Genomic DNA, 13,101 nt, shown 5'->3' with positions numbered 1-13,101 from the left:
TTCATGATTTTGGATGACACATTATACTATGACATTTTTTCATGGTTTTTGACAACATACTATACTATGACTTTTTTTCATGGTTTTTGACGACATACTATACTATGACTTTTTTTCATGGTTTTTGACGATACACTGTACTATGACGTTTTTACATGATTTTGGACGACATACTATACTATGACTTTTTTTCATGGTTGTTGACGACATACTATACTATGACATTTTTTCATGGTTTTCGACAACATACTATACTGTGACTTATTTTCATGGTTTTTGACAACATACTATACTATGACTTTTTTTCATGATTTTGGACAACATACTATTTACTATGACATTTTTTCATGATTTTGGACGATACACTGTACTATGACGTTTTTTCATGATTTTGGACGACATACTGTACTATGACGTTTTTTCATGGTTTTTGATGACATACTATACTATGACTTTTTTTTCATGATTTTGGACGACATACTATACTATGACTTTTTTTCATGGTTTTTGACGATACACTGTACTATGACGTTTTTTCATGATTTTGGACGACATACTATACTATGACATTTTTTCATGATTTTGGACGACATACTATACTATGACTTTTTTTCATGGTTTTTGACAACATACTATACTATGACTTTTTTTCATGATTTTGGACGACATACTATACTATGACTTTTTTTCATGGTTTTGTCAACACACTATACCATGACATTTTTTCATGGTTTTGGACGACATACTATATGTCAATCAGGAGAGACTCATTTTCATGGTAAAAGAATATTTATTTACATGTGAATGTACAAATAATAATGTGAAAAGTCTTTGGCGATTAGACCCCACAGAGATGGTTTGATTTAAGGAGGGTGATGAATCCATAGTCGAATAGGGAACCCCCCCCCCCCCCCCCCCCCCGGGGTCCAGCGTGGTCGTTGAGGTGGTGAAGATGAGATGAGAGGGAGATGGAGAAGTGCCGATGATCTGGATGAGTGGAGGAAGGAGTCTTAGAGAGCTATGACCTTTTTTCATGGTTTTTGACGAGACACTATACTATGACGTTTTTTCATGATTTTGGACGACATACTATAGTATGACATTTTTTCATGGTTTTGGGGGACGTACTATACTATGACATTTTTTCATAGATTTTGACGACACACTATTGTTATGACCCAGGCCTAGGGGCACCTGGGCCACACATGATAAAGTGCCCCCGCTCTTCCCACTCCCAAGAAGGTCAGCCAACTTCCATGTAAAAAGTTCAAAGTAACAGTTTTATTTTTATAACTTCAGAGAGGAGCAATGCCACAAATAACAAACAAAACAACTAAGTCCAGATCCCTACCTTACCTGTCAGAAAATAAATGTGGAAACAAAAGACAATCAAACTAACCTACCTCCCAACTGAAATAAACAGGAGAAAAAGGGATCAACAAAAATGGCTTTTCCCTCCTACTTTAAGGTTGCTACTGAATTGAGCAAGATTATTTACAATATTACAATGCTTACAATAAGCTGTTCTAATCACAGTCACAGGTAGCTTTAACACACAAACTAAAGTTCAAGGTAACAGCTTCTGCAGGCAGATGCTCTAAATCAAAAATGCTACTGCAGCACACACAAGATCATACACAGAATACTACCGGCTGCTGTCATGTTGGGAATGGGGAAAGTGAGAGGCCGAAGGCCGGCGTCAGGTAGAGTTTAAAACTGAGCAGTCAGCCAGTCAGCGGCAGCAACCCGATCACGTGGTTGACTGGGGAATCACACCTCCTGCAGCTCATCGCACACACACAGACAGGCTGATTGCTACTGCAGAATAGGGGAGGAGAGAGAGAGCTGTCAGTACAGACAACATAAACAACCAAGTAAATGACCACAGTCATAACACTATACTATTACTTTTTTCCATGATTTTGGACGACATACTATACCATGACATTTTTTCATAGATTTTGACGACACACTGTACTATACTAAGACTTTTTTTTTATGATTTTGGACAACGTACTATACTATGACATTTTTTCATGGTTTTGGACGACATACTATACTATACTATGACTTTTTTGCATGGTTTTTGACAACATACTACACTATGACATTTTTTCATGGTTTTGGGGATGTACTATACCATGACGTTTTTTCGTGATTTTTGACGATATACTATACCATGATGTATTTTTCATGATTTTGGACGACATACTATATACCATGACATTTTTTCATAGATTTTGACGAGACACTGTACTATTACTTTTTTCATGGTTGTTTGATGACATACTATACTATGACTTTTTTTATGACATATTATACTGTGACTTTTTTTCATGGTTTTTCACAACATACTATACCATGACTTTTTTTCATGATTTTGGACAACATACTAAACTTTGACTTTTTTTCATGATTTTGGACGACATACTATACTATGACTTTTTTATGACATATTATACTGTGACTTTTTTTCATGGTTTTTCACGACATACTATACCATGACTTTTTTTCATGATTTTGGACGACATACTATACTATGACATTTTTTCATGGTTTTGGGGACGTACTATACCATGACGTATTTTTCATGATTTTTGACGACATGCTATATACCATGACATTTTTTATAGATTTTGACGACACACTATACCATGACAGTTTTTCATAGATTTTGACGAGACACCGTACTATTACTTTTTTTCATGGTTATTTGATGACATACTATACTGTGACTTTTTTTCATGGTTTTGGGGGAAGTACTATACTATGACTTTTTTCATGATTTTGGATGACATACTATACTACGACATTTTTTCATGATTTTGGACAACATACTATACTATGACTTTTTTTCATGGTTTTGGGGGAAGTACTATACTATGACTTTTTTCATGATTTTGGATGACATACTATACTACGACATTTTTTCATGATTTTGGACGACATACTATACTATGACTTTTTTTCATGGTTTTGGGGGAGGTACTATACTATGACTTTTTTCATGATTTTGGATGACATACTATACTATGATGTTTTTTCATGATTCTGGACAATATACTATACTATGACTTTTCTTCATGGTTGTTTGATGATATACTATACTATGACGTTTTTTCATGATTTTTGACGACACACTAAAGTATGACATTTTTTCATAGATTTTGACGACACACTATACTATTACTTTTTTTCATGTTTGTTTGACGACATACTATACTATGAGTTTTTTTATGAGATACTATACTGTGACTTTTCTTCATGGTTTTTCACAACATACTATACTATGACGTTTTTTTCATGATTTTTGACGACATACTATGACGTTTTTTCATGATTTTTGACGACACACTAAAGTATGACTTTTTTTTATGATTTTGGGGGACGCACTATACTATGACATTTGTTCATGATTTTTGACGACACACTAAAGTATGACATTTTTTCATGGTTTTGGGGGACGCACTATAGTATGACATTTTTTCAGAGATTTTGACGACACACTATACTATTACTTTTTTCATGATTGTTTGACGACATAATATACTATGCTGTGACTTTTTTTTATGACATATTATACCGTGACTTTTTTTCATGATTTTGGACGACATACTATACCATGACATTTTTTCATAGATTTTGACGACATACTGTACTATTACTTTTTTCATGATTGTTTGACGACATAATATACTATGCTGTGACTTTTTTTTATGACATATTATACCGTGACTTTTTTTCATGTTTTTTCACGACATACTATACTATGACTTTGTTTCATGCTTTTGGACGACATAGTATACTATGACTTTTTTTCATGGTTTTGGGGGACGTACTATACTATGACTTTTTTTCATGGTTTTTGACGACATACTATACCATGACGTTTTTTCATGGTTTTGGGGGACGTACTATACTATGACATTTTTTCATCAATCATGATGTATTCAAATCATTTTTATGCTATACTATATAATGATTTTTTCATGACATGCTATACTATGCCTTTCTTATATTATTACTCTTTCATGACATACTTTAATATGGTGTTTTGTTTAATTTTTTTATTGCTCAATATAGTGCAACTTTTTTTTAATATCATTTTTACAATATACTATACTATGATTTCTTTGACACTTTTCTGGTAGTGTTCTCTGACTTAAAAAACCATGTTGTTTATACTCTGAAAAAAGTCACAGTAAAGTGTGCCTTAAAAAAATCTGTAGAAATTGTACTGTATGTCATAAAAATGTCAATCATATTTTTCTTGCATACTCTTGTATTCTGTTTAATGATTTAAAAAAAAAATACATGATGACATACTGACTTTATCATCAAAATCTGTTGGCAAACACTAATGTGACTCACTACTATGACTTTTTATAACTCTTTTTAAATAACATTTTTATGGCATACTTTTTTATGACATTTGTTATGACACACTACAATTTGACTTTTTTTTTGTCATATTTGTATTCAATATCATAATACTTATTATACTTATGTTTTAAGAGGGTATACTATACCTAACCTGACAAACACTTTTTAGGGGGCACAGTAGCCAAATAGTGTATTAAATGTAAGCTCTTACGAGTATTGAAATGGGTCATGGATGATTAAAATCTAATGCATACATTTCATGTCACGAGGGCAGACATTGGCCTTTGGGCTGCACTTTGAGAAACCACGCTGTGCGTGCACTGTTGCACCTATAAGCACAGACATACATACAAATAGACAATCATCACAGAATTCCTTTTAAAGGATAAGTCTGGTGCTGTTCTATATTTTCTTACAGTCAACAAATCCTTTGAAAACATGGTGTCACACTTGGTTCCTGCGTTATAACGGACATGGGCACTGTAGTTCACGTTGAGTCCATCCCACATACACTGTCTGCTATACTATAAGTAAATTATCAGCAGTGCAACAATGACAACTAAAAAAGTCCCCAACAAAAACACTTTGACTTACGTTTGGGTAATGTTGCCAAAAAACTACAGGACTCATCTAGAAATTATTTAGCTATTTTTTACACAGACAGGCTTAAAGTCAGAAAGTTTTAGAGACAGACAACTGCAATGTATTCCTTTCATAGGATTTGGTGACAATAACAAAAAAAACCCTGAATATTCTGAGCCATACCCTTTAAACTTACTTGAAAGCACACTGTCTCTCTGTCTCTACACACATTGTTCTTCACCCGCTGCTCTTAAAAGTCTCTCATGTAGACCCCATGCTGCCCTCTTTCCTCCAGGAGAGAAGACACGGGTTTTGTGGAAGAATCTTCGCAGCTCGGCACTGTTGAGGAACAGACTCTGGTTAGTAACTACACGTACTGAGCTCCTGTCCGCTCTGCTGTATCATGTTGTGAACCCTGTAACAGCAAACCCAAGTTCTTAAAAAGTATTTTCTTACTAACTCCTGCATTTAAAAAGCTCCTTTCTATACTTACTCAAAACAAACTACATTTGACTACAATTGACACTTATAAAACTAATCATATATGCATACATTAAGGGTACATTCTGCTCTGCTAACCTCTCCAGCTATGCAGGTTGATTTGTAGATCTATCAATATTTTTTACCACTGTCTCTTTTTTATCTTTGTCTCTATTTTTTCTCCCCCAGTCTGCTTCTGGTGCAGTGGAGCCCAGTTCAGGTCTGCTGGAGGAGACAGCTGGTGACTCCACGGTGCCCATAGTGTCAGAAATGAGAGAGAGCGGTTCTCTGGAGCTGGAACCTTCTGTGTCAGTAGTGACCCCTAAAGAACCAGAGAGAGCCGCTACCATGCCCGTTGAGACCGTCAGAGCCCAGACTGTGCTGCAGGAGGGAACGCTGGGCCGCAAACATGACGTGGAAGGCTCAGGGAAGAAGGCATCAAATAGGTAGATAACGGGAAAAAAAACAAATGTTTAGCCCATTTATCATCTGCAATACAGTCTTTACGTCACTCCACTACCCATTCTATACATTCATTTCTGTGTAATAGCACACTTGAAAATTTGCTTACCTTCTTTCATGGATTGAAGGTGGACTATGACATTTTTTTAATGAAATGTTATGATATACTATACTATGACATTTTGATCGAGGGTTTTTTTTTTAATATACTCTACTATGACTTTTTTTAATGAAATTTTATCATACACTAAACTTTGACATTTTTCTGTAGTGTTTTTTTTAAATGAAATTTTATGATATACGAAACTATGGCATTTTTACTGAGTTTTTGAAAAAATAAATAAATAAAAAATAAAAATTCTATACCAAGACATTTTTAATGAAATTTCATGATATGATATACAATGGCATTTTTATCGAGTTTTTTTTTTTTATACTAAACTATGACATTTTTATGGAGTTTTTTTTTATATACTAAACTATGATTTTAATGAAATTTTATGATTTACTAAATTATGACATTTTTATGTTATTTTTTTTAAAAAAAATATGTTATACTATCACATTTTTACTGCGTTTTTGGAAAAAAAAAAAAAATTCTATACCTATCTATATATTTTTTTAATATACTATACTATGACATTTTTATGTAGTTTTTTTTAAAAATATACTGACATTTTTGTGAAATTTTATGATATACTAAACTATGACATTTTTATCAAGTTTTTAAAAAATATATATATATTTTACTATGACATTTTAATTGAGTTTTTTTTTTTTAAATATACTAAACTATGACTTTTTATTGAGTTTTTTTTTTTTCTTCATGTGTTAAACTATGACATTTTTTCCCCCTGAAATTTTATGATATACTAAACTATGACATTTTTCACACTTACCCTGCTGGGGTCGTGGGGAGGACTGGAGCCTATCCCAGCTGACGTTGGCCAAGGGGCAGGGTACACCCTGGACAGGTCACCAGACTATCACAGGGCTGACACACAGAGACAGACAACCATTCACACTCACATTCACACCTACGGACAATTTAGAGTCACCAGTTAACCTGCATGTCTTTGGACTGTGGGAGGAAGCTAGAGTACCCGGAGAAAACCCATGGTGTGGAGCATCTGTGTTTTAACTTAAAAATGCCAGCTGCTATTATTTAATTTATTAATACACAAAAAGCCCCAAAATGTTTCTTTGACCTCATCACCCTGATGGAGGATCTGGATGTGTTTTTGATATTAAACTACCTACAGTTGTCAGAAAGCAGTGAGCTGCTCTGACTGCTCTCCTGATTTCTAATTAACTGAATTAAGCCTTAATGGAGCGGTGATGTTGTTGTGGCTCTCATAATTGGGATTTAATTCAATACATTTTTATATTATTGGCGGAAATTTTCTACCTGACAATCAATATCTCTCTACTTCCTACCCCTCCTCTTCCTCTCAGGTCATGGAACAACCTGTACTGTGTGCTGAAGCCAGGCCAGCTCTCAGTCTACAAAGACGCCAAGAGTTTTGGCCACGGGGTGACGTATCACGGCGAGGACCCCTTGTCCCTCAGTAACGCCAGCTGGGAGATCCTTACCAACTACAAGAAAAAGAAGCACGTCTGCAAACTACGGTGAGACGTCCTGTTTGGCCACTTATTTGCTTTTTTTTTTTTTTTTATTTAACCAAGAATTAGATAATATGCAAATTTTATTATCATTATTTGCCAAGTGCAGCAACTTCCTAGAATTTTATCATCGCTGTGGACTCTCTAAGCAACCGGCGATGACTCCAGGAAGTCACTGCTCATGGCTAAGAAATAACACCACATATAACCCACCATAAAACCTGAGAGTTAGAGCTTTGTTTCTTAGAAAAATCTATTTTAGGGAAACTTCGTCTCAGAACAGAAGTTTAAAACAACCACTTGTTCTTTTTGTGCTTGTCTGCATAATATATTTTAACTTAACTTTCTTTTCTCTCTCTCAGACTCGGAGACGGCAGTGAATATTTGTTCCAGTGTAAAGACGAGGTGAGTTTGTGTAGAACTTTTCCTGATTTACACCAATCACCGGACTTAATGTTCTGGACTTGGCAAGTAATTATCTGACCTTCGACCTTCTGTACTGTAAAGCAGCAGTCACGGGGTGTAATGCTGCATATAGAACAAACATATTTACATTTTATTTTAGAAGATGTTTCAGCTTGTCTAAGCTAAAATAATTCTCAGTGAGGTTGTCTTCGTCTAGATCGCCCCGATTTAGCCTCACAAACACATTTACAGCGTCACTGCTGAGAGCTAAAAGCGTGAATCACCTCCACTCTTTGATTCACTCAAATATAGCAGCAGACACAAAACACACACTGCCCCTCTAGAGGTGGACTTCCCTTTTTAAACCTCTGTGGTGTGTGTGTGTTTAATTTTAGGAGGAGCTCCAGCGTTGGAGCCAGGCCATGGAGAAGGCCGTTCAGCCCCTGGCAGCAGAGGAGGCGTCGGGGCCCTCAGGGGCCAAAGCCCACAGCCTGCCTCCACCCTCCTCCTCAACTGCCCTCTCTGAACCCAGCTCTGCCAAGAAAGACAAGGAGAAGAAGTTCAGTCGCTTTGCCAAGAAGAAGTGAAAGGGGATGGGAAGGCCATTTGGGGGCGGGGGGGGGGGGTGTTGCCTTGGTAACCTGGAAAGAGAAAGTAGTATTTGTGTACAATCAGTCAAAGCGAGCTTTTTAATCACCAGAATTTTTTATATTATTTTGCGAGAATTAACATGAATATTGTAGTTTAGGTTGGAGCCATCACTCTTTGCCTGTATTTAAGCCAGTGTATCTTTGCAAAGGTCCAGTTTGTTTTTTTCTTTGTGTTCTTTTTAACAAATGCCAAATTCAGAGCAATTAAATTAAAGCACAGGAATGCTCCTTTCACATTCAACCAAAGAATGTTTGTAAAACTTTTCTTTTCATGCTTTTCGCTGCAGCGTTTGCTTTAGTACGGCATGCTTTGATAGAGCCATGTACAATATGAAGAAGGCCTGTAATGAACACGGGGAGACTCAAGAGTACCGAGGAGTACTTTTATTCATCTGCCTTATACAATGGTTGTGAACTGAAATACTGTGCTGTTTGAATTTGGAGCTCTGAACGCTACTTATACAACCAGAGTGAGTTTAACGGGCTTTAAAAAGCTTTGTAAATGCGGTGTAAAGACTTGCAGTGCTGTATAGTGCACACACACACACACACCAAGTGTAATTGCAGGCATGCAAACTAAATGCTCTATGCACTGTGAAGGGTTTGACTGTTGAGATTTTTAAATGGATGACATACGAGCAGTCGTGAGACGCCACGTCGTATTCTCGACTGGACTGTGGCAGTAGTTATTTCTGTGAACTTGAAATATATCCAACACTTGTGTATTGAACCCTAAATTTCATATCTATCCATCAACATATATATATATATATATATACACAGTATATATATCTACAGATGCATGAAGTATGTTTTACGTTAGTTTGATATGGTGCTATTGTGATATTCTTGAACCTACAGTCAAGACCAGCTTGACCTGCCTTATTTGTCTTCAACTTTGGCTCGTAGAGACACATATCAAAATATATTCTTTTAACATACCGTATATCTGCGGGGTGTTTCATAAAGGCAGATCAGAAAAGCCTGACTCAAAATGAGCCTAACCAACTGAACCAGGATTAATCTGTTTAGAGAAAACTGCAGTATCTGCACCCACAGAGCAGCACATAAACAAAACGTGGAGTAAAACATTAAAGTAAACAAGTACAAAATCACTGCCAGCACTCTACTTGTTATCACGAATTTTAGAGTTCAAGTCCTGTGTGAGCATCATGAACTTTAATTCTTAAGTGCTAATGGTGCTAAAAAGATGCAGTCAAACAACTTTCAAATGTACAAGACCCCAGCTAGGTAATTCATTTTATTATATAGCACAACAATAAGATAATTAACTACAGTTTTCTTTGACTTGGATTTTGCTACTTGGTTTAGACAAGTTCAATAACAGCCTCCATATGGTGAAATTACTGCTGTAATACCTTTGGATTGGCTGCCTGCCTCTTGCATCGTTAATAGACACCCATAATACAGAAAGTCTGTTTCTTTAATTGTATTTAAGTGACAAATTTAAGGGAGAACAAATGGTGAAAATGCTGCTTGTTATGAGTCAGAGTTGTTTTGGCTTTATTAAAATTGCAGTGCAGATTAATTGCGACACGGACTACGTTTATATGCACAAAAGATTCTGGTTTCTGTACTTATTCTAAAAAAGGCAATACTCCTACTCAGCTATGTACGCGGCTAATGAAGATGAATATTCCACTGATATTCCTATTCACATGCAGCCGCGCATACTCTGGTTAACATGCCCTAACATGTCGTTTATAAGGTCAAAATATGGAAAAGTGGAACACCATTTTGCTTCTTTGCGCCAAAGTTTACCACTGCTGGCGGACTTGCAAACACAACTTCCTTCAACCACCTTTTCGTAAAATTGGCATTGCGATATTTGCGCATATCCATAAATCTGTTAATATCTAAGTTTTAAATAAGTTTTAAAGTAGGATGTTTCTCCTTCCGACCAGAAATGTGGGTTTTTCTTGCATCTCTACCAATCTGTTCGCTGCTGGTTTGTGTACAATGCATCCATGACAACGCGCAAAGAGGCAAGAGTCTATGCGTTGCAACTTTAGGTAAAACCCCCAACTGAGTCACATACTCCAAATGGGTTGTATACACTCACCGGCCACCTTATTAGGTACGTGTTCGCTAATTGGCCAACCACATGGCAGCAGGTCAATGCATTCAGGCATGTAGACATGGTCAAGACGACCTGCTAAAGTTCACACTGAGCATCAGAATGGGGAAGAAAAGTGATTTAAGTGACTTTGAACGTGGCATGGTTGTTGGTGCCAGACGGGCTGGTCTGTCAGAAACTGCTGATCTACTGGGATTTTCACACACAACCATCTCTAGGGTTTACAGAGGATGGTCCGAAGAAGAGAAAATATCCAGTGAGCAGCAGTTCTCTGGGTGAAAAAGCCTTGTTGATACCAGAGGTCAGAGGAGAATGGCCAGACTGGTTCAAGATGATAGAAAGGAAACAGTAACTCAAATAACCACTGGTTACAACCAAGGTCTGCAGAAGACCATCTCTGAAGCAACAACACGTCCGACCTTGAAGCAGATGGGCTACAGCAGCAGAAGACCACACCAGGTGCCACTCCTGTCAGCTAACAACAGGAAACTGAGGCTACAGTTCACACAGGCTCACCAAAACTGGACAATAGAAGATTGGAAAAACGTTGCCTGGTCTGATGAGTCTCAGACTGGTTTCTTGAACATGACAATGACTTCACTGTACTCCATTGGCCTCCACAGTCAACAGATCTTAATCCAATAGAGCACCTTTTGGATGTGGTGGAACAGGAGGTTCACATCATGGATGTGCAGCTGACAATTCTGCGGAATGTTTCCAGCACCTTGTTGAATCTATGCCACCAAGAATTAAGGCAGTTCTGAAGGCAAAAGGGGTCCAACCTGGTACTAGCAAGGTGTATCTAAGAAAGTGGCCGGTGAGTGTATGTGTCCAAAGACTGCTTCTAAACCTGATAATACCAACACGTCTTCGTTGGAAAATCCAGCAATCAGGAAAAGGCCTAGTTCAGAATATCTAAGCGTATTGCACCATTTACATGACTTGTATCAAATTCAGAATATTGTCATATTTGGAATAATAATGGAATATAAGTCTGCGTGTAAATGTAGTCAATGGTTCAGCCTGAAAACTAACCTGATGAAAACCAGGCTAGGATGTAAGGGTACGCGTCCTGGTAACCTAGGGCAGCCTTATTTAAACCTAATCTATGATTATGAACTGATCTGTCTTTATGAAACACCCTCGGATCTCACAGACTAGATTTATTCATCAGAAATGTTGAGCAACTACAATTTAAACCAGGCTGTCTTGTGACAGCAGAAAAGGCGCCTGGACCATTACACAACAAGTTTTTCAGCACCAGCCAAAGTCTAGGACAAGCCGTGGGTCGGATGAATCTTGACTGCTTTTCCAAACCACACAACAGGACCTGGCATGCTCTTTATCTAAGGCGAGGATGATACAGTAGCAGCATGGAGCTGAGGGAATGTGTCTTTCATATGAATGTAAAGGAGGAAGAGAAGAGAATTTGGTAACAAAGCCATTATAGAACAAGAAATTCTAATCGATATACGCGTACAGGGAACATAGAGTATGTACAGTATATTGAACTGCATTTATAGATGTTAATTATGTCACACACACACACACACACTGTCCCACTGCCGTCTTGCCTTGTACCGTGGGCTCTGTCCCTGAACTACGATCCAACTCAAGTGACCTCATTGAAACGAAGGAAGTCAGGTGTGGAGAGATAAACGAGACTGATCAGCTCAAGAGGAAATAAGGTAGCATCACGACCAACTCTGTCTATTTACATTTACAAAACAATTAATTACATCTCTGATCTTCTTGTGGCTGTCGAAATAAGAAATACAGACAGCCACAAGAACATCATCTCTATTTTTTTTTGTTAAAACACACCTCAAAATGGTTTGGGAGACTTGCATCACGTGTACTTGTTTTTATTGGTCACTATATCTACAGTAACTCAGTTTCTGACACTTCCTACTCTGTCACCTCCATCCACTTTGTTTATTCCTCCACTCCTTTCCTACCTGCCTTTTCTGTTCAGTGGTTTTTAATCTGCATTTTGTACTCTCTAGCTATGTAAAATATCCAAAAAATGTTGACAGGAAATAGCAAATACATTTTGAGAGAATAAACTTTAAAATAAACTCCTGAAACTAAACGATCTGGGTTTATTTATTGACATTTGAATTGTCATGTCTGAAGTTGCACCTTTGCCGATTTTAAATGAACACTCCGGGTTGGGGGAGAGTTACTGCCCCACGCGACGGAGTTCAAGAATCTCAGGGTCTTGTTCACAAGTGAGGGTAGAATGGGGCGTGAGATGGATCGGTGGTTTGGTGTGGCCTCTGAAGTGGTGCTGGAGCATCATGGTGAAGAGGGAGCTGATCGACAGGTGAAGCTTTACTGGTCCATCTACGTCCCAACCCCCAAGAATGAGACCATGGATACAAGCGGCCCAAATAAGTTTCCTCCATGGGGTGTCTG

General features: G+C 37.3%; 1 protein-coding gene across 3 annotated transcripts in view; it reads left to right on the top strand.

Moving 5' to 3' along the window:
• The window catches only part of sptb (spectrin, beta, erythrocytic), a 78,965-nt gene extending 66,190 nt beyond the window's left edge, over positions 1-12,775 (top strand). For all 3 annotated transcript variants that reach the window (XM_033643515.2, XM_078175192.1, XM_033643514.2), the window contains 5 exons: positions 5,261-5,324; positions 5,635-5,891; positions 7,363-7,536; positions 7,893-7,935; positions 8,331-12,775. In XM_033643515.2, coding sequence (XP_033499406.1) covers positions 5,261-5,324; positions 5,635-5,891; positions 7,363-7,536; positions 7,893-7,935; positions 8,331-8,522 — 730 coding nt within the window. In that variant the 3' untranslated portion in view covers positions 8,523-12,775. The remainder of the gene's footprint in view (positions 1-5,260; positions 5,325-5,634; positions 5,892-7,362; positions 7,537-7,892; positions 7,936-8,330) is intronic.
• Positions 12,776-13,101: the final 326 nt, after the last annotated feature.

The sequence above is a fragment of the Epinephelus lanceolatus genome, chromosome 15 (assembly GCF_041903045.1).
Source record: "Epinephelus lanceolatus isolate andai-2023 chromosome 15, ASM4190304v1, whole genome shotgun sequence".
In the NCBI taxonomy this organism is placed as follows: domain Eukaryota; kingdom Metazoa; phylum Chordata; class Actinopteri; order Perciformes; family Serranidae; genus Epinephelus; species Epinephelus lanceolatus.
Note: the sequence above shows the minus strand (reverse complement) of the source record. Positions and strands in the feature narration are given on the sequence as shown.